At 43.0% G+C, this 23401-nt stretch overlaps 1 protein-coding gene across 3 annotated transcripts in view; it reads right to left on the reverse strand.

Moving 5' to 3' along the window:
- The window catches only part of LOC125878602 (A-kinase anchor protein 2), a 128883-nt gene that overhangs the window by 39861 nt on the left and 65621 nt on the right, over positions 1–23401 (reverse strand). For 2 of the 3 annotated variants that reach the window (XR_007447764.1, XM_049559894.1), the window contains exons 5-9: positions 19975–20089; positions 18475–18496; positions 17523–17648; positions 14298–15125; positions 4079–4164 (exon numbers count right to left, since the gene is read on the reverse strand). Coding sequence is in view for 2 of the 3 variants with exons in the window: in XM_049559894.1 (XP_049415851.1) it covers positions 4079–4164; positions 14298–15125; positions 17523–17648; positions 18475–18496; positions 19975–20089 (1177 nt within the window). In the remaining variant the exon portion in view is untranslated. The remainder of the gene's footprint in view (positions 1–4078; positions 4165–14297; positions 15126–17522; positions 17649–18474; positions 18497–19974; positions 20090–23401) is intronic. The other variant, XM_049559895.1, reaches the window with a different exon arrangement.

Consider the following 23401-nt stretch of genomic DNA (forward strand, 5'->3'; position numbering starts at 1 on the left):
CAGAATGTGTACTGGTCAGTCATACAGTTGGCTCATTACAGGTAGCTCACACACAGCACGCATCAAAGTCATATCTTACAGACAGAAAAAAATGTTTTCCAATGGATCAAATTACCTCAAAAGTGACTGAAAATCATGTTGGTGTACCTCAAGGTTCCACTTTGGGTCCTCTGTTATTTAGTTTGTTTATTAATGACCTACCTGAAGCTTGTTGAAACTATTGCTCAGCAAAGATAGGACATACAATGAAAATGTTTTATTTAAACCAGCATGAATTAGCCTGGAAATCCAGACTCAAATCTAGAAAATTTTGAGTCTGGCCCTCACTGATACACCCTTCCTACCCAAGGGGCAGCACTAACCGAGGCATATTAAATGCCACCGCACGCAATTGGATAGCACGATAGCCAATCAGAGCAAAAAACAAGGTGATGTATTCATTGCACTAAGCCCTATTTGTTTGCCGACCAGTAGGGCTAACTGATATGTTATGCTTTTGCCATATCCCCTCGGCAAAGCGGCAAAAACGTCCTTCCTGGATAGTCTCGCCACCAGACAATCAGAGATCTCTGCCTTCTGATAGTCTGGGGACACTCCTTTCTAAAGTGTGTTTAACACATCGGCGAAAACAGGCGGCAACAAAGCAACGCCTCTTGCATTTTTGAAAAGGACATGCCTTCTCGGAAATGTGCGCTCCTCCTTTTCTCGTCCGCAAGGAGACAAACACACAGAGAGCTTGAAAATGGATGCTGAGAGATTTAACTCCGTTTTATCAAATGTGTGCTCATCCGTGAAGAAAATATTTTTTCCAGCAGATGTCTTAGTTACAACATTATTGAGCTAACTGGAGTAGTTTCATGTCGTATCCGACAACGGGAGGCTTTTAACAGATGACGTCCTGTTACTTTTGCTGCTGCTGTTAGCTGTCCCTGTCAGCTGCAGCCACTGATGCTTTCTAGACATCGTGATTTCCTAAAACTGAATAAATACCACACATAGCAACACAAAACTGCTTTGCTAGCTCAATCATGTTGTAACTAAGATATCTGCTGGAAAAGATATTTTTTCACGGACCGTTTAATGAGTTATTACCTATTACAGACGCCGCTAACGGCTAACAGGGCTAACAGCGGTTAGCCCAGCTAAACGTGCACACAGAAATAGTAATGTTTGTTCAATCATTGTGTTTATAGACTTTACAAACATCGGATTAGTCCAAACGGTGATACAGTGATGTGAAAAATGTGATATATAGGCTATATATTTAGCTAAAAGCTCTGCTGGTTTTCTACCCGGAAGTATTTGTAAACAACAAGGCGATTCCTTCTATAGTCCGGCCGGACAGATGAGTCATGGCCTTGTAAAAGATTATGTTTGTGTCTTTTAATTGGCGAGAATGTGTCGCCGCAAACGTGAAAAACATCCACTGAACTTTGACAGCACTTTCTGCGAGCACGGCTGAGCCATTTTGTACCGCTACACGTGTTTCTAGTGGGACCATGTTTACAAGCACAAGAGTTCAGCGAGCCACCGAAGGACCGCCCTGCAGATTTACTATTGGTTCTGCAGCGTAGGGAGTTTTTTTAAACTCTGAAATTGTATCCGCCCATCTAAACACAAAATGAGGGAGAAAGTCATCAGTCTTTAGTTAAGCAAAGCGTCTAAAGACTGACTTATGAGTCTATTCCTGGAAGCAAAGGCTTCTAGGGCAGTCTTCTGTTCCTCTCTTAAGGAAAAAGATAAAGTGTAGTTGGCTTAGCGTTTCTTCCAAAGCTAAATTGAATGGATGCGGTCCTTCGGCAGCTGCCATCTTGGCTGTTTACTTTCCAACTCCTACGGTGCAGTGCTGTTGTCATCATGTTACACCCGTCTAGAGCCCGCCTCTGTCAGATAGACTAATCTGATTGGTCCGATAGGTGATTCAGTGGGCTCTGCTTATTGGGGCCAGATCCCTGTGCAGTGCAAAGTCGAATTTGCTTGGGGCCAGACATCTGGATTTCCAGGTTAAATATGAGTATTGCTTGTATAAAATTAGGCTTTTGATAACATATCAATTACGAATCATTCATTTGATCTAGCTCCAAGTGACATACAACACTTGTTTGACGGCAACTGAAGATTACAGCACTTGGCAAACCGACACAACGCTACTCTATCCTGTTAAAAGAATATTCTGACTTAATGACTGCTTCAGAGGCAGAAAGTCACCACTTTCTTTTCCTCATCTCTTTTGTTTATCACGCTGGTTAAATCTCAATGAATTACTGTCCTCTTTAGTGCTCATTCTGTAGTTTCAATAAAATGGACTGAATGATTGAATTGTGGAGAATCGAACTGAGCTAACAATATGTAGCGCTGATTGTATGTGCGACTGACGCACCTAACTAACTGTAGTGACTAATATCACTGAAAAAAGCCGCTAAGAGGCTGAGTAGGCTCGTAACTAGTTACAACTGCGATAACTAAAGCAAAATAAGACGAAACAAAATATTACGTGGCTTGATTACGTGATTGCGGTAACAGTCAACAGAAAATATCGCAGCCACAACTCACTCCCTTTGTCTGAAAGCCGCCACACCAGTGAATGAATGGGTAAAATAATGTGAAACCACACCCACACTTGTGCCAATTACTACAGGAAGTGAAAGTGACCAATAGAAAGTGTGCAGTCTAGACAAAGAATTAACAACAAGGGTTAAATACACACCCTGGCTCCTAGGGAGCCAACAACCTGTTTTTATACATTCAAAGAACTTCTATAAAAATGAATTCCTTGGCAACCAGACCAGGCTTCTAACTGAGACAGGAGCTAATTCATCATAATGTGTAGCCACACCGGGCTAGTAAAAGGGACTGGGCGTTTAATTGGGACTCGGCTTTTAATTGAAGTTTTACAGTATGTGGGAATAATATGGTTGCTATACCCTTGAAACTCACTACACCGTATGATCGGATATAACTCCCTGTAGGAATATTACTATATCATATTAAATGAATACAATAGTAGAGTAAAAAGAGCCCGTAAGTACAGTAAGGTCACTTTAAGCACTTATTCATTACCACAGGCTCATTACAAGTCCCCTTTACAGCAGATAAATATGCCACAAAGTACAGTAAGATCGTGTTACACTTACTAAGTGTTATAAATATACAATGTGTACATATAAAGATATTGTAGAGACAGTGTGGCGAGATATCTCAGCACACTGCAGAACAGATATGCACCTGTAGAGAGGAAACAATGTGGCTGAGAGGCATCCCAAACATGCACCCCCAGCAGATGTCTAGTTCAGCACAAACAGCACGCACAGTACACTGTATCATTTTCAACTTCTACTTGTGTTACATGCATTTTGTTGCACTTGAGTTTTAATTTTTGGTGATGCTGTCTTACACTTGGAGCATGATGCTCTTGACGTCTGATGTCTTTTGTTGTATTTGTCCGACAGTCGTCACAGAGAAAGTTCATTTCTAAAAAGCTGACGAACAAAACTGACTATGGTAAAGGTCATGTGTGATTTTGGGATTCAGTTACTTGACATGCCAGCTTTCCATCAATCTGCCTTGCCTACTGCATAGTCTTAAATTAGCAGCCTTAAATTTCTCTCAATGTACCGTAACAAGAACCTGCATGGTACAGATGTTTCCAGTTGAGCAGAACACACAGTCCTAACTTGTCCGCATTCTCTCAGCTCTGTGGTTGTCTTGTTCTTCACATCTTGTTTTTTCCCCTTTTGAGGTATAAGAAAATTGAACTCATACACACACACACACACACACACACACACACACACATAACACACACACCATTTCAGTGAATGGCAGTCCAAGGCTGGATGATGGAAATTGTCGCTCGGAGGCCTGTAATTCTCTGTAAAGGGTGAACAAATAGTCCCCTCTCTGTAACTGCACCATGAAAGGTTTCTGCGACCTCGCTTCATGTCAAGTTCTCTGACAAAAGTGTTGGTACATTATGTGTAGAATATCTGTAGATACTCATCCTGCACCTCGCTCTAACTTTACGTAATCGCACCTTTAGATATACATAAAAACACACACATGCATACAGAGTACTTACCATGGCAGTGTGAGGTTGTCTGATCGGAATGGGAGCTTGATACCCATTTTCTGTTGTCACGGTAACCTCTGATGGTGTGCCATAGCCTGTGATGAAACAAAAATTGAGTTATTGTTACCACTTACATCATCATCTTTCATTTTATTTGCACCCGTGTGTGACCTTTTGTGTCATGCAACATGCATCTGATCTCGAAATGTAATAATAATAGTGATTTGTTTTTGTGGTGGATTATAAATCAGTGAACTGCTGACATCTGGTCAGTTATCATGACTGTGAGAATTATTTTTAATGCAACCACAGCGACTGCATGACAGGGATGATAAATCCAAGGCATTTCCTGCACTCTTTGGCTGAAATATTATCTTGATTCAGGTCTTTGCTGCCTCGGTGACCCAGTTCCACCCCGAGGAGTCAAGTTCATCCGATTTCATCTTATCATCCTCAACGTCCTGACACCCAAACTCACTGCAGCTGAAGTAACACTGCTGTCAGAGCAGGAAATATCAACATGGATCTGTCGAAAGCAGGCTCACACTACTACTAGTCCTACCACTACTGCTATTGCCACTACTACTACTACTGCTACTGCTACCACTATAGCTGACAGCCAGCTGATTAGATCATTGTTTCTTATTTTCTTATCAGTCACACATCAATCACAGCCCATTCCCACACATTTAAACATGGCTTCCCACTCACTGAGCCCTGCTACACCAATGCTGCCACAGACCACTGCCACTGCTGGAAGTGCATTTAATGAAAATAATACTGTACTTAAATTACTGTATTTTAAGGTATGTGCAAATTGAATCGGTATTATCATTTTATGCTACTTAATACTGCAACTCTACTTCATTTCAGAGGCAAATACTGTAATTTTTCCTCCATTTAGTTGATAAAATGTAGATGAAACTACCCAACTTTAACACTGAATAATAATAATCCAGTAATTATACTGCAGTATTCATAAAATAAAACTCTGAAACGGGACATTCTGCATAATGATACTCCTTCTTTATAATGTCATTGAAGATTCTCAGTCATCCAGGTCATGGTAATCTTAAGTGCTATGTTGTAGGCCAATAGACTTGCTTGAGTTTCTTGAAGACATTTCACGTCTCATCCAAGAGGCTTCGTCAGTTCTAACCGGATCCCTCCCCAGACGACTTAACACCTGCATTCTTAACTGGACCCATCTTACCCTAACAACACAAGATGGCCGGGTGGGTCAACAACTCACATGACCTCAACGACTCTGTCAGGGTTCACACCCACACAGTTTAAAAGTCTGAGGAACTGAAGAAGCCTCTTGGATGAGAGGCGAAACGTCTTTAAGAAACTCAAGCAAGTCCAGTTGCGTACGGTATAGCACTTATGATCCTTCTTATAGTACCCATTTTTAGGTAGTATATTTACGTGCTATTGCTTCTTCTAAAGGATCCGAATAGTTCTTCCACCATTGGTAGTTGGAATAGTAGCGACAATGGTATGGGCAATGGTGTTAGTAATAGCAGTAGTGAGTGTATTAGTAGTATCAGCAGTGGTTGTAGTACATTACACTTACTCCCATGCAGCAGGGAAATGAGACACAGTATATGTTGTAATTCAAGACCACTGTACGTATAATGATACGGCTGAGTTGCATCTTTATTTGCTACCCCAAAAAAACATCTATATTTTTTGCATTGAATTTGATGTCCTATCGTATGTTTGTAAAGTCATGTGGAACCACAAATCCTGTGCAATGTCACACATCACAGTTCATTCAGTGCTGGTGAGATACAGCATGTGGCCTCGAGCAAATCACAATGCTGCGATGCATGCTTACAGTAATACATATTTCCACCTGCAGCTGACACGTCTCTTATCATCCCGTAATAATTTTCTGCTCTCATCGTTACTGTTAAAGCCACCGGCCTGTCATTGTCTTAAGATAAATCAGTTAGCGCTCATTATCACGGAAAACACACCCGTGCTGTGTGCAGGAAGAGAGTGTGTGTGTATGTATGTGTCAGCCCTGTGTCCAGATGCTGGTTGTCATGACATCTGTAATGTATAATCATTTATCACCTTGTGTTATGTCCTCCGGGGAAGAGTGTGAGTCATGTTTGTGTTGCTGCTCTCTCAAGATCATGTGTGTTTTAGATGAAAATAACAACACCCTGTCCGTCATCTGAGATAGACGCACTTTATCAGAGGGCAGTGACACTGTATGAATCTCTGTCTACTTATCCATGGTTTCAGAAGATGTTTATGTTCATGGCGTGTTGTATGTACTCTACTTGTCACATGTGAATGTGTTCCTGAAATGTCCTTGAGCAGGACTGTGAACGCCTCCGTGTTCATGCAGTGTGCCTCTGAATGAATCTTTGTGTGGTGTGTTTTTCTTGACTTCACTCGTCTTAATTGCCCTCTCGGCTCATTGCTGTACAGTTATCAGTGTGGTATCAGTAAAGTTAGCATGCAGTGTGGTCATTTCTTGCAGTACCTACTATTGATACCAGGGGGGCGCCTCAGGGCTCCTGCAGAACTGGGGCATGGGGGTATCTAGATTGATCCAGTTATCTATAATCCCAACTATTTACTCACCCATCTTCCTACTTTCTCTCCTTCAGCACCAGCTAGCTCCCTATTCCTCTCCAATCTATCATCTAAAATATTTACAGTCCTTATGCTCCTTCCTACTCCATATTTTCTGCAGTGTGTAAACTCATAAGATGCCACAGACACAGTATGAGTCCCTACAGGAATGTTGCAGTAATATAAGAGCGATTTCTCATAAGCAGTTGCTAGTCATACTGAAAGGGAGAGATTATATTAAAACTTTGAACTGCGTTTGCTTGTACACCCATCCCTTTTTCTGTTTTTAATATTCATAGTAAGAACAGACATGTTGCAGTTTAGCTGCTTTTAGAGTACATTTTCAGGCTTTAATCTAATTTCCAGAGCAGTAAGTGTTTGGCACAGAGCCTGGCACAAAAACACCTCAGTGCTGTTTCCCATTAGGCCACATTATCACATTAAAGCTACTTTTATGAAAACGACTTCTTGTCATTTAAATGAAACTGTCACTACATTCACACTGTAGTGCGTGAGACAGATAGTCTGTGAAATAAATAATGTTCCTCCTCCTCTTAGTGCTTCGAATGGCATTTGCTAGATCTGCCACAGCCAATCAGAGACGAGGAGCCTCTAGCTTTCATAAAAAAATAACTTTTGTCATATTTGCTGTCACTATATTCACACAGCACTAAATGAGCACTAATAACCTGTGAAAAAAATCATATTCCTCTGCCTATTCTATTTACTTGTAGTGCTTCTAACGGCCTTGCTGCGTGTGTATGAAAACAACCAATCAGAGCCGAGGAGTCTCTAATGCAGCTGTCAATCAATGCTTGTGAACTGCAGTCAACCAGTCAAACTAGGCAGCACTGAACAAATATGAATCAAGATTCTGTTTCTGCATTGCCTATATCTAGCCTCAGATGTTTTCAGAAACATATTTTAGTGTACTGTTTAGCTGTAAAATGAGAAAGTTGCTCAAGCTGGGAGGGTGGTGCTTGGTATTTTGCTCCTCAACTCCTCCGCTGTGATTGGCTGTTTTCTCTTTTCTTGTAAATGCCATTAGAAGCACTAAGAGTTTCTGTTAAACTTATCAACTACATCTTTAATCTAAATTCATGACTTAAAATTTAAACCCAGTCTCACTCAGTAGTCGTTGAAATCCAGTGCTTGAGCAGTGACACTGACGAAAAAAATCATTCTTTAATGTCGGCATAACGTGGCCATTTGCTGTTATAGCTTAACGGTTCTAAGCAGAGTGGGTGGGTCCAACAAATACAGACTTTAACCCAGGTGAGCGATGTTTGCGTCCCGTAAAATTATAAAGCCTACACCCAACCATGTGCTTTTGTTGCCTAAACCTAACCACATGCATTAGCTGTCAATTAGCGTTGTTGTACCAATGTAATGCCTTTATTTTGAAAACGGAAAAATATTTTGAAAGAAGACAATGCATGTAACAGGCAGAACTTGACACGGCGTCCCAGAACGTCAACAACCAACACACCCAGGGTACCTTTCACGTTGTATCTGGACATGGAAAGTCCATGACCAAACGTCAATATGTGACGAGGTCGGAGTGAGAATGTGTTGCAAATTTACCGCATTCCAGTAACGTTTATTCATATTTAGCTGGTTTTCAAGCATTTATTGCATCATGTGCTATTTGAATCAAGTAAACATTATGAAACTGTCAAAATATTCAGAGGTACTCAGAATAAAGACGGTCACAGTAAATCAAAGCAGTAATTAAATAATTTACAACTCACTATATCTGTGGCTTTAGTCTTGCTCTGGTTTGTTTGCATGACTGGTTTTAAATAAATGACACTAAATAGTTGTATTTATTATAATGGGTAAAACAGAACATACTGTAAAGCAGAAAGTTGCACTGGGAGTTGAGTTTGTGGTTAGACATTGGAAAGCAGTGACTGCTGTCCGTACCTTACCTGTATTTGTTTTGTCTTATGTGACAAAATATCCCCTAAATTTAAGTGTAAAGAATGTGTGTGCTTGTTAGTGGCAGTGGGTATTATCACAGATAGGGGTGCAGTGAGGAGAGCTCGTGATCTCTTTCGTCAGCAGCCAATGAAAAGTGAATGTTAGAGACAGATGGAAAGAACAACAAGCAAGAGACGGCAGGAGGGCACTGGAGAAACTCAGCTTTATTGACCAAAGATAGAGAGAGGATACAGACATCAGAGAGATAGAGAGAGCGAGAGAGATAGAGAGAGAATGTGACAGAGTGAGTTGTCATACCCACAGAGAGAGAGAGAGAGAAAGAGAAAGAGAGAAGTGTGAACAATAGAAAATGGCTCCTTTTTGTTTTTAACAGTCCATACAACCATGAGGGCAGGCAGACAAGAAAAAGAGAGACCCCTACAGAGTCAGAGGAGTACTGCAGGCGTGGCAGTGGGGCTGGTAAACTCAACAAGTCTGGCGTTCACATACAGCTCCTTGCATTACATCAAAAACACACACACACAAACCCACACAGGCTAACTGGATTGGTCAGGCTCCATTAACTTGAACTCAGCCTTTCTTTATATTTTTAATGCGTTGTGAGATTGGATTTCCTTTTGTAGATTCTTTGCTCTGTTGCACGCCGTGTGTGCGTTACACCTCGGGGGAAACTAACACTACACTTTTTGAGGATGCACTTCTCTGCGTATCCTCCTCAAAAAACAAGCAGGCATGCAATGAATAGTTCTGGCCAATCTGGGACACCAAAAAGGACGTTACTAATTGTTCCCAGCCTGCACAAGCCTTGCTGTCTGCAAATGATGAGGGGAAAGAAATGTGACAAACTGCTCAGATGGATCATCTTCTTTTTCCCATCAGATCCAAGAGAATAAATAAGGATGTGGTGAAAAGGATAATGTGAAATTGCTTGCATTTTTTCCAGTAAAATTGTTATTTTGCTGATGAATTTTAATCATTACCAGCTTTGATTGAGGGAAAAATGTAATTACCTGCCTCAAGCAAATCTAGTCAAGTAGATTTTTATGTTTAATTTAAAGGTATACTATGCAGGATTGCCGGTTACTGTTTGTAAAGTAAAAGCTAACCTCCGATTTACTCTTGTTTGGTGTTTTGCCTTGCTATATTTGCATTATTTCTGGCGCTGTATCTCTTGGGCGCCTGCTGCTTACGGTCTTGCACCTGGTTGCTACCTTTTAATAAAGCCCCAACCTCACCTGAGCACTGGGGGACATGCCCATGAACGTCCCAAACACGGTAATCAAAAGGAAAATAAGGAAATGCCAATAGGAGTCAGAGTCTTTTAGGACAATCCTGCATAGTACATCTTTAAATGAATGGAAATCAATGGCTGCCTAAAGGGATCAGCGTACAAACGTGTGATATGCTTTGGAAAAAGGTCAGCACTAATGTAACTTGAATGGTTTGTTAATAGGCTACCATGCAAATCCAATGGTATGGTTATTGAAGATGCTGCCTCTGCACAATTTAAGGTCCTCAGATGCCTCCGAGACCAACCGTGACACGTCTGGGAAAGGTAGCAGCCGCCAAGAGTTCAGACAAGGTTGTAGTGGTGATGGTGGTGGTGGTGGTGGTGGTCAGAAGACCGGGGGGAGGGAAAGTCATGTGGGGTTAATTGTGAGATTACACACAGCAAAGCAGTGAAGTTAGAGGATGAAAATATACAAAGCTCGCGCTTGTGCACTCATACAGTTGTCATATGGCATCGTAGGACATCAGAACAATGTCTAGTACCCATAATAATCAGAATTATCTCTAGATCTCTATATAGATGTGGAAAATAAAATCATCACTAAATAGAATATAGAGCGTATTTACATTCTTTATCTACACAGGAAACTAGACCCCGGCGGGCCCGGCGGTGGCCGATCACAGCCAGCTGGACTGACTGACAGCAGCAGTGGCCAATCACGCTAAAGCATGTATGCTTGAAGGGCGGCGTACAGTTCTACAGTGACAGGACAGTTGAGAGGTGGGATAGGGTAGCTGTGCACAGAGCCATTATAGGAGATTTACCTAGAGATGTTTCAATGCTGGAAATGTGCTGTTTGTTGCCAAAGATATTTTGTTTCTGTCTTTCATTTGTTTTATAACTATTGCCAGAGTTAGTACACAGTGCATAGAAAGATGTTATGTTCTTCACTTTAGTCAAACACATGCCTGAAGAGAGAGAAAGAAAAAGTGCTGCACTCTGGAAAAAGGTCGTCGAGGCTCTTCAGGTTAGGTTGGTGATGTGTTCACTGTCACTTTTTTTGTTTGGTCTATAAAATGCCAAAAAAAATGTAGGAAAATGTCGATCAGAGTTTCCCAAAGCCCTCAAATGTCTTGTTTTGTTCTCACCTCAAAGATATTCAATTTACTGTCAGAGCAGCCCAATTGCCAGAAGAAAATGCTGGCATTCTATGTTTAGCAAACCACAAATACATTATATTTGCACATTTCATATGTATCATATCAACGTTTCTAAAGGGACGTAGCATATGAGCTGACTTTGTCATCAGGTGGTGGAGGAGATGGTGGACTATTAAATCAATGTGAGATGCCTGTCAAGCTGGGGGCCACTGTTCGAGACCAACAAACAACAAAACCGGTTGTTTTTTGGCGAGTTATTGCTGTTTTTCCTGTGGCTCTTAAGCTGCCAAATATAGGTGTTTCTTAGCAACCTGTGGCCCTTTTTCCAGCTGTGTTTTGGCCCCCAAATATGGGTGCTTTTAAAGTGACTTGTTGCTGTTTTTCCAGAGGGGATTGTGGCCCCAGAAATTAAGCATAGCCTTAGTTCAGTCAGGACACGATGTGAAGCTCAGCTCACATCCCAGCTACATCAGCTGATCTCAAACAGCCCAATCAACTGATGGAGCAGCTGAGTGATGGAAGGGAGTCAGCTGATAGATCACGATTCCTTTCTATGTAGCCAACTGGTGAATCTCATTCAGGGTGCCCTATTTAAACTGCTCTGGCCTGCCTACTGTTGCTGCTTCCTGTGCAAGCTGCTTTGCAACCACCAGCTCCTGCTTTTCATGCTGTGTCTGACTTATCAATGTCATTTCTGTTTGTCACTGATGCTGCTCTGTTCTGTTCCCGGGGGTCTTTGCTGCTGCTCTCCCTGCCTTAGGCTTTCCATGTAGGCGCATGGAAGGGCAGGGAGGTTTGCTCTGTCTGCCTCAGGCTTTCCTCATTTGCACGTGGAAGGGCTATCTCTCTGCCTTAAGGCTTTCAACGTAGGCATGCAGAAGGGTGGAAAGGTGTGCTCTCTTTGCCTTAAGCTTTCTGCGTAGGCCCGAGGAAAGGCAGAGAGGCCCCAGAACAGAGCCATATCGCCAACTATAATGCTACAAATGGAAATAAAGTTTTCACTGACTTAAGTGTTCCTGACTGAGCTGGGAATTTCAAGCCAAAACATGATTTGTTCCTAACCATAACAAAGTGTTTTTTGTGCTAAACCTAACACAAATTGACCACAGCATTGTTGAAACGTAACGTTCAACATAAATGATACTTAACAATGTGCAAATGTAATGTAACCTTGGTTTGCAGAAATGTACAATGTCATCTGGTGATCAGGTTGCAAAGAAAACAAAAAAATATTAACACTGAAAATGCTGGAATCAGAGAATTTTGACTTTTTTTTTAACCTAAAAAATTATTCACACCAGTTAATCAGCCATCAAATTAGTTGGTGATTGATTTGATAGTTCACAACTAATCCATTAATTGACATAATGGCAACTTGATACACACCTGAGCCACACAAACAACAATACACTGTGTTATCTGGATCTGAAGAGCCTCTCTAACCTCTTTGTAAATGTGCGGACGTCTTCTCCAATCACATACGTGGCCCATATACCTTTATTGATCTCACTCTGACAACAGGTATTTCTCTGTAGCGTACAACAGCAAAGTGTAGTCACCAACTCTCCAAAAATCAATTCACCGGTTGCCTATTGAGCGCCATCCATCCTCTCTAATCCATGTAACATCAAAGACACTTCAAATGAAGCAAAAAATCTTTCCAGAGCATCCATTATCATTCGACAGAATGAGGATGATTACTGCTTTTGAGGGCTTTTTCTGAAAACCAGCCACGTCAATGACCTACAGTGTAATATATACGATGTTATAATGACACCCAGGCCACATTATTTGCAGCACCCTTGTAAACGAGGGCCTGGTTGGTGACTACTGCATGAGCTGGCAGTGTTTTCAGTCTCTTTGAATCGTAAAGAGTATAATGGATCTCTGGTGGCCTTCTGCAGCGATGAAGTGAATTTAATGGACAAAAAAGATGAACATAGATTGCACATAATCTTTCTCTAAAAGCTCCGTTGAGCACAGCTGTCATAATTTAGTGATAGTGCTTTTTTAACGTTCGTTATTTAAAAATTTGTGCCCTGCTGTGAGTGGTAGAAACCCATGTTTGATTTCATGGGTGGAAATACATGTTCTTTTGCTGCCAGAGTGTAGGCCTACTAAGCTGCCGTTAGCTTCCTGTGCTCTATAGACACACTGGAAAAGTTGGCTGTATAGATCCTACTGGCTGCCAGAAGGTGTTCCACTGCTTCGTATCGGCTGCTGAGTTAGGAAGTACTAGAATAGGAGGAAATGGCCTCAGCAGTGGAATAGCTAGAGTTAATGGACAGGACGACAGAGAGAGAGAAAATGATGAGAAAAGAGAGAGTCCTGTTTTTACTAACTATAGTGTCAAAAACCTCAAGTTTCCCACGGAAACAGGCGTCCCAACAATTCAATGGCCTTTTTAAGTTTCAAAACAAAAGGAGAGAAAAAAAAACTTTAAATGACAACGGCAAACTGAAATAAAAGCCTAAAAGAAACTTCTAATTTTCTCTATTTTATTTTTTTTTTTGCTAGGACTATCAATGTGGAAGAATGAAGAGGCACATAAAGAAACCAAGGCAACAAGTACGCTCCTCTCCATCCTGAGAGTCAGAGAGAGTCGGTACAAGGAAGGTGGAGGGGGTGGTTTGTTTGAGTTTGTGCGGTTGTTTATGTTTGTCCGTGTATTTTTGGAGACAACAGGAGAGAATCTGTCGAGAGGAAAGGGCGTGGGAGGTGACTGGATAGAGATATTTAAAAAACTACTGAGACTGTGTCCGTCTTTTTCAATGTTTTATAGACTGTCTTGTTAAAAGCGATGTTCTGGTTGATTGTCCAGACAGCATGGCGTCGTGACTGATTGTCCGTGAAGTCTTACTGACCACTGAGAGTAGTTTTATATTACCTGGTTGAAGCTGTTTGTCACAACGACAATTTCACCATCTGTTTTTATCATTAATATAGCAGCGTGACAACAGCTTAATTTTGTGAAATAGAGCCTACTGCGTTGTCTGAGGAGACCGCAGGCGTGAAGGCCGGGCCTCCATGTTGACAGAGAGGGTAACAAAAGAGCAGGGATGTAGAGGTAAAAACGTAACTGAGTAAAAAGTCAAAGGTCAGACAAGAGCATGTGTGCGTGCATGTGTGTGCCAGCCGATCAGAGTCCAGAGGAGGAGGAGGAAGTCAGGGCTTCTGTTAGTAACCATCCAGAGACAGAGGAGAAGAGAGGGGTGTTGTGGGTAATAATAAAAGGGTGGAAGAGGGAGAAGATTCAGTCACATGAGGATGCAGCACTCGCAGCGTTTCCTCTTGTCTGTACCTGTGGGGGGGGTGAGGCCGGGCGGGGGGGCTGTGTTGGCTTCGGGGTTGGCAGGGGGTGAGGAGGCGCTGTCGGGCTCGCGGCCGTCGGATGACAGTTCCGTGCTGACGGCCTCGGACGTGGCCGGCCGCCCTGACACGAGGTCAGCCGCCGTGCCGTCGATGATGGATAGGTCGGTGACCGTTTTCTCCCTCAGCGATTTCTCGTCGTCTTCGTCAATGAGGACCACCTCGGCCTTCACGGCGCCATCAAAGCCTAGCAGCCGCCTGCTCTCGCTCGTGTCCTCAACGTCCTGGTAGCCGAGGAACACCATGGTGACTGGGTGCTCTGCGGTGGCTTGGGGTGTGTTGGTGAGCTCACCGCCCGGGTGAGCTGAGGAGCCAGGTTGGGTTGTAATGGGAGCAGAGGGGGGCATCATGCCAAGCCGGGTCTCCCTCTGGAGGACGACCTGTGCTGGTGGGCTCGAAGGAATGGATGGCGGGGCGCAGGAGGGTGGTGACAGATCGTCAACATCTAGTGGGGAAACATAAGCCTGTGGGGCAGCTTGGGTCACCGTCACCTGACCCCTGCTGCCATCTACTCCGTGTACAGCAGGTCTGGCAGCACGCTGGATCAGCTGGTCCACCTGCGCCGAGCTCCAACCGTTCTCCATGGTGGTGGTGGACACGCCCCCAGAGGAACTGACCTCATAGACCACTTTCCTGCCATCGTCGTATACTTTGACGCCACGCGATGCCGCGTCCAGCGGGCTCACACGGTTGGCTGACAGGACGCGCTGCTCGCCGGTCTGTGGGTCATGCTGCACGTTGATCTCCATGGCAAACATTGCTGTTAGAAGGGGAGGGAGGGAGGGGTGGAGGAGTGAATGGGTGGGGAGGAGAAACAGGGAGGGTGGGAGGGGTTGAGGCAGAAGGGAGTGGGGTTTGAAGGAGCACAAATGAAGGGGTGGGGAGGAACCAGTGGAGGAGGTGGGGGGGGGGGGGGGGTGAGGAAAAAGTGGAGGGAGTGAAGCATGAGGACGGGGACACAGTGTTCTCTGAGAAATCTGCAGCATAACTTTCTTATTCAAAGTGCTGTATATGAAGTTAGTAAGCACAAAACTTTACCTTAACTTTGTCCTTTAGGGATGCAAACCACAGATGCAGGTGAGTGAACAAGAAGAAACACACAACTTTCCCTCACTGTGTCTAATCTAAGTGACGACATGTGTACTGTAGATATCTAGTAGACTACAGGTATTTGATATTGTGATATGAGGCTACTTATTGTTTTAGATTTTAGTTATAAAGCCCCGTTTCCACCGAGCAGTACGGTACAGTTCAGTTTAGTGCCTTTTTATCGCCACAGTGAAAAGTTGTGGATGGTACCAATGGAACCTTTCCTAACCGTTACCATGTTTGGTTCCCCCTCTGTTGGGGTACCTAGCACACAGATCTGGTACTAAAAGGTGGAGCTGTGAACACTGCAGTCTGTTGATTGGTCAATAGAGGACAGTCACGCTGCTCAGGGCTGAGTTGTGGCTGGTTTTGAGGCTCATGTAACCACCGTTCATACCATGGAGAGTTTTATTATTAAAATGTAACTATAAAATGAAAGGATGTTTTGCCACCTCTTGCAGCAGAGCTGGAGTCGGAGAAAATAATAATGCATGAGCTGACGATGAGAATCCATCAACACACCTTAGATTTTACTGTGACCATTACTCTTCATATGACATATACTTTTAGTAATGAGTGGGTCTTCAAGCTTTCAATAATATCTATTAATTTCAACTGGCTAATTTTAATATCCCATGGAGAGAGACTCTCACTGCAGCCTGTTTTATTTTGTTCTGAAAATGATGCCGCACAACCTCGTTCTCACCAGGGACCGGAGCAAGTGGAAGGGACTCGTCGCCCGATGTTCCAATAGGAGCGGGGGGAACTAAGTCAAAGTAAGTCAGCCTCGTTCTGTGTTGGCTAAATAAGGTGAAATACAGTGAGTGCTGGAAGGAGCAGTGAGTGACAACAACCACATTTAAGGGTACTGTTTGAAGTGGAAACACTAGGGTCTAGGTACCATGTCTGAAGGGTTACTTTTGGTTCCAAAGGTACCATACTGAAAGTGTTTGGTGGAAATGGGGCTTTAGTCATTACATGCACATTACTGAAGATTATTTATCAGAAAACTCAGTGTATAAATACTAGCACTGAAAGTTAAACCTATAATATAGCTGCAATATCAATATTGAGGTATTTGCTGAAAAATTTTGATATTTGATTTTCTCTAAATTGCCCAACATGATTTAGTCCTCACACTCTCACTCCATGCAGTGATTATAAAAACATTTCCTTCTGCAGTAGAGTATATTTTCAATTAACTATGCAGAGTAAATAATAATAATATTTTCTAATTTGTCTTCTTATTATTATAAGTATTAGTATTATTAGTACTGTTGTTATTTTACTTGAGGTTTAATTCTATTCCTATACTTTTCCTACTGCAGATAAGTCATAAGCACATCACGCTGCCCAAAAAGCTGAGCTTTTATTTTGTAGAGCTGTTCCCTACTGCAAAGTCAGCAGCACTAAATACAGTGAAACAAACATGTAAGGTAATGAACTTAGCAGATTTCCATTTACTATCAAAATATTTAGCTTTTCCTTGGACAAGAAAGTCTATTGTTATTCCTAAGAGTAAAAGCCAATACAAATATCAAGGGTAAAATTAATCTTTAATTCACTACTACCAACTAGTACCCATAAAATTAGAGATAAGCCTACAGCTAAAAAAATATAGTAATACTATTGTGGAGACTTAAAGTAATGTAAATGAATTAAGTGAATTCTACAGTCTGAGCTGTGGTCTTGTCAAAACTTTTAACTATCATGAATTTGGAGACACATTCTCTAAAGTCAAGTTCAAATGTGTATCTGATGTCCTTTTGCTTTCAGTACATAGTACATGGATACACACTGATTAAGTGTGTGTCACTGTGGGTTTATGGCTGTGTTCGCCTCCTGTTTTTTTTTCGGCACCCACCAGTGCGTAAGTGTTAAAGTCCACCTGAGATCTGACTCAGTTTGTGCAAACGTGTGCCTATCTGTGCCTGTCCGCCATCTATGTGCGCACCAGTTGGTCCTGGTTATAATCCAACTTGGCTGCAGCCCAAAATCTTCCCGTCCTCCCTCCCTCCCTCTCTCTCCTCACCCCTCCCTCCCCCCTCCTCTCCCCCCCCTGTCTTACCAGGTCTTGGTATGGCGTGCTCTCCGGAGGCAGGTGGGCCGGTCCTGGGCTGCGTAGCCAGGACGAGGTGGTCGGCGTCGGGGTCCGTGCAGTCCGAGAGAGGGGCGGACATGCAGCCGGTGGCATCTAGTGAGGAGGAGCACAGGGGGGGAAATGACACATGGTCGGGGGGGACGTTAGAGGCCGTGAGGGAGAGCCGCAAACACACACGTACACACTCACGCACCGGGCGCATGCTGATACACACACACACACATGCATGCTGGGTACACACACACACACCTCAGGGATGTGTAACCACACCCTGACACAAATACACACACACATACAGCCCAGCCCCCTGACAGGGAAACTAACCACACCCCTGAGTGACCCTGCCCGCCCCTCCTCCACACACACAAACACACACACACACCATCTAACTCTCCTCATCTCTGTTTCTGTGTCCACGGCAACTCTAGCACCCCTGAGGTCCAGTGCTTATGCAGCAGAAGCGTGTGTGTGTGTTTGTGTGTGTGTGAGTGTGATTGCAGGAACAAAGCTTTAGGGGCTTATGGGGCTTGTTGGTGAATAGGGGGGATAAAGCCAGGGACTGCAGGCTGCAGAGTCATGGCCTTGTGTGTGTGTGAGCTTCAATAGCTTCGCTGAGCCGGGTTCTATGTGTGTGTGTACGTGCACATGTTTGGCGCATGTGTGTGTTTGTGTGCAGGTATGTATATGTCTACGTGTGTGTCCGTGGGTATGGATGAGTGTGTGTTTCGGGGGGTGCTCTGGCCTGCATCCCTCCTGCCTCAGCGAGACTATTATTCCCACACACACACACACACACACACACACACACACACACACACACACATATACACACACATACACAGAAACAGAAAAAGAGGGACCCCACTGCTAGGAAACAACAATAACTCAGGGAATTGAATTTTTAGTGTGTGTGTCATACCTCCATCTTGGGTCATCAGGCTCTGAAAGACAAACAGAAGAAAATCAATATGAGCTATGACAGTGTGTTTTATTTCCAATAAAAACTATTATCATAAGCAGAATATGGAATATATTTAAAGAAATACTTCACCCCCCAAATGCCCATTTGTGTATCAATTATTCACCCTGTGTGACTTTGACTTCTCGAAGAAAAGCTGCATTCCTCCAGTGAACGAAGAATCCAAAAACAGAGCAAATTCTTGATAAATTGAGGTCATAGGCATCCGAATTTGACAACAGCCAAACTATATCAAAACGTTTACAAACTCACACACAACTCATGCAGTATAATCCAAGTCTCATTTATCCTGTCGTATGCTCAGTACTTCCTAAACAGACAGTCCTTTCCGACGAGGAACTGAATGGAAGGTGAATTTTAAATCTACGCCGTCTTCAAAGCCAGACTCCATTGACAAAATCAGCAATTTTACATCACTGAACACAGGAGCTGCTGGTCTACCACTGCCTCAATCAGTTAGTTTATTTGCGTTATTGTGTGACTTTCGTGTTTTGAAGGGTTAGTTCAGATTCACCAATGTCACAAAATAACACAAACAAACTACCGATCAAGGCAGCGGTAGACCAGCAGCAGCCATATTTAGTAATGTAAAATTGCTAGTTTTGTCAGTGGAGTCTGGCTTTGAAGAGAGTGTAGATAAGTTTCACTTTCAGTACAGTTCCCTGTCAGAAAGGGCTGTTTGGGAAGTACTGAGCATATAACTGGATAAATGGGAGTTGTGTGAGAGATTGTAAACAGATGTTTTGATTTAGTTTTGTTGTTGTCAAACGTGGTCGCTGATAACCTCAAATCATTAAGAATTTTCTTAGTTTTTGGATTCTTCGTTCACTGTGGAGGCAGGCAAGAAAAACATTTTCTTCATGAATTCAACGTAACACTGAGTGAGTAACTGATATACAAATGGTCGTTTGGAGGCTGAAACATTTCTTATATTGATAATGAAAAATAACCGGCTGTGTTTGAAAAGCAAATTTCAATGGTAAGACTTCTTCAGTGCGGACCACTTCCACATTCAGCATGTGCAGCCAACATGACTGCCAAGTGCATTTTTAATCATTGCTTTACAATGCAATTAAACATTAACTGCTCTGTTCTGAAATCGCAAAGTAATTCATCTCATTTATATTTAGCACACTTGTGTTTTTAATCAGCAGTAAAGTCTATACAAGGCTCCGTTTCATTTTCACTGGTTTTTATTTGCTCTAACAAAAAACAATTATTGCGCACACAAAAACAATGCAGTTATAGTGTCATTAAACAAGTAAAGTGACAACAAAGTGCAAGAACTGAAAAGCTCCTGTAAGGACGGATGGACTAGTTATTACACAACTATTGTCAGTACCAACCAGATACAGCAGAATGATTTCAGTATCAGCAATTTGTAGCTCTACAAGCAGAACACAAGCTCATACAAGTTCTCAGCAGGTAGGGTTCTCATACCTTCTGCAGGTCTTCTATGGAGCGCTCTGTCTCTTTCAGACGTTCCCGTAGAACCTGCTCTTTGGCTGATATCTGAGACTCTTCACTCTCGAGTGTGCCGATTTCAGACTCCAGCCTGCAAATACAAAACATACAGGAGGACATTTCCTCTCATGAAATTGGAAAAGCTGAAGAATCAAGGAGTTAAACAAGTTGAAAAAAGGTTTTGTGAGAGGATACAGCTTCCCAATAATGACCACATGGCATTTACACTTGGTAATTAGAGACATCTATGGTTAGCTAGGCAGCACGGTGATGCAGTGGTTAGCATTGTTGCCTCACAGTAAGAGGGTTCCTGGTTCGAACCCCCTGTGCAGAGTTCGCATGTTCTCCCTGTGTCAGTGTGGGTTTTCTCTGAATACTCCAGCTTCCTCCCACAGTCCAAAGACAGGCAGGTTAACTGGTGACTCTAAATTGGCCGTAGGTGTGAATGTGAGCGTGAATGGTTGTCTGTCTCTATGTGTCAGCCCTGTGATAGTCTGGTGACCTGTCCAGGGTGTACCCTGCCTCTCGTCCAATGTCAGCTGGGATAGGCTCCAACACACCCGTGACCCCTCACAGCATAAGCAGCTACAGAAAATGAACGAATATGGTGAGCTAGTCCGAGAAACAGAAACTGTTTTGTGGATCTAAAAAGGCTGCTGTATTTAATTGGATGTGCAACAATGCATGACCTTCGTATACATTTCTTTTTTAGGATGTTGCCTCCAGAAGGAGAGATGCATTTACATTGTAATGTCCAGTGTGTCTGGTTGAATGTGTCTCAGATCATCTGGTTTAAGTCATCAGATTTCTGTTTCTGGGGTGCATTTACACCAGCTGTTGGAAGTGTATAAAGCTGATCCGGACATAATGCAGTTGCTTCAAACATATGAAATGACCACACAGAGCTGGGGCATCAGTATAGTCTGACAGTTAATTGGGCAATCGCAAATAAAAAAACAAGTTATTTCGACATTTGCTGAGGCAACCTCTTGGATTATTTAAAAATCCAGTAGAATGTGACACATACGGCAATAAATTGCAGTTTATCCTGATTGAGTTGTTCATTGAGATTAGTGACGAGGCTGAACAAAGACATGATCCATGCAGTTATCCTGTGCTGCTAATCCTATTTGCAGAAGGCGTGAGTATCAATATGCCTTTGAGAGTGTACGTAATCACCTAAATCCTGATCTGAGCTGAATTTTGGATGTAATTCCAAGCAGTCAGCTCAATTTTACACCAGTGTGAAAGATACAAGTCTCAGGAATGTCCACACAACCAGTTCTGCCATTTTCTTCCTGTGAGGACATTCTCAAGACATCCCTATGATTCCCAAAACTGCACCCCAACTATCCTTATTTACACATACAGGCGCACACACACGTGCATGCTCACGTGGACATTTAAGAGATGGATGTCGCAACAATACAAGGAAGCAGTCAGGGAGGAGGACCAGGGTTGCTTCCTCACTCACTGCCAGCACTCACAATACTTCAGAATACACTCCTCTGGGACCCGCAAAGAATGTGTGCGTCAGTGTGTGAGCATGTGTGTGTGAAAGAAATATTAAGGTCCATAACAATGCCGCAAACAGAATCAATGGGGCTCGCTCATAATATCAGCACCAGTGACCATGAACACTAGTACACATCGTCCTGACTGGACATTTAAGGAAAGTGGTTGAGAGAAACATGAGTGCACAGGTTGTTAGGCCAAGTACAACTGTGAATTGTATTACATTTTCAAAATATCAGCAGTGAACAGGGAGGATATTTTTGGATTTGTTGGCACTAACAATTCAAAGATTGTGTTTTGCCAGAGAAACCTGGTGCTTTGGCTCTGATCACTGAGGTTTAACTAAACAAATCCACACAGTCGACACACATCACTTCACCATCTGCCAGCTCCTACTCAGGTTCATCTTCAGCGGTGTGATGTTTGGATGTTGTACAGCTACTTGAAGACTGATACTGTGGTACTATAAAATGCTTCAAAGCTTCAATGACTGTGAGGGCCAAGTACGCTTCTCTATTGGTATACATGCGCTCAGAAACCATAGCCAAATAGTGCCAATCATGTTGCAGCAACTCAATGCATTTGGGCATGCAGACATGGTCAAGACGACCTGCTGAAGTTCAAACTGAGCCTCAGAGTGGGGAAGAAGGGTGATTTAAGTAACTACTGATCTACTGGGATTTTCACACACAACCATTTCTAGGGTTTACAGAGGATGGTCCCAAAAAGAAAAGATGTCCTTTGAGCAGCAGTTCTCTGGGTAAAAATGCCAGAGGTAAGAGGAGAATGACCAGACTGGTTCAAGATGATAGAAAGGCAACAGTAACTCAAATAACCACTGGTTACAACCAAGGTCTGCAGAAGACCATCTCTGAACCAACAACACGTCCAACCTTGAAGCAGATGGGCTACAGCAGCAGAAGACCACACCAGGTGCCACTCCTGTCAGCTAACAACAGGAAACTGAGGCTACAGTTCACACAGGCTCACCAAAACTGGACAATAGAAGATTGGAAAAACGTTGCCTGGTCTGATGAGTCTGGATTTCTGCTGCCACATTCAGATGGTAGGCTCAGAATTTGGCTTCATGGATCCATCCTGCCTTGTATCAACGGTTCAGGCTGCTGGTGGTGGTGTAATGGTGTGGGGGAGATTTTCTTGGCACACTTTGGGCCCCTTAGTACCAACTGAGCATGGTTTAAACACCACAGCCTACCTGAGTATTGTTGCTGACCGTGTCCATCCCTTTATGACCACAGTGTACCCATCTTCTGATGGCTACTTCCAGCAGGATAACGCACCATGTCACAAAGCTCAGATCATCTCAAACTGGTTTCTTGAACATGACAATGAGTTCACAGTACTCCAATGGCCTCCACAGTCACCAGATCTCAATCCAATAGAGCGCCTTTGGGATGTGGTGGAACGAGAGATTGACATCATGGATGTGCAGCCGACAAATCTGCAACAACTGTGTGATGCTATCATGTCAATATGGACCAAAATCTCTGAGGAATGTTTCCAGCACCTTGTTGAATCTATGCCACCAAGAATTAAGGCAGTTCTGAAGGCAAAGGGGTCCAACCTGGTACTAACAAGGTGTGCCTTATGAAGTGGCCTGTGAGTGTATATTATATTATTAGTATATACAGCCTTTATTTAATTGAGTAAAAATTATTTGAAAGAGAGGCCTGAGTGTAGTGCAGTAATTATGAAAATATGAAGATGTGGTGTATTGCGTTGGCACTGCAGCAAGGTTGTTCTGCAGTCAGAAATAAAGCTTTTGTTGGCTGCATCTGTTACACAATTCTGTTATATGTCTCTGGTGAATGTCATAACGCATTACCTCAGATGTGAAATCTTGCTTTGAGCGGAAATCTGAACAAAA

This window comes from Epinephelus fuscoguttatus, linkage group LG18 (genome assembly GCF_011397635.1).
Source record: "Epinephelus fuscoguttatus linkage group LG18, E.fuscoguttatus.final_Chr_v1".
Lineage (NCBI taxonomy): Eukaryota > Metazoa > Chordata > Actinopteri > Perciformes > Serranidae > Epinephelus > Epinephelus fuscoguttatus.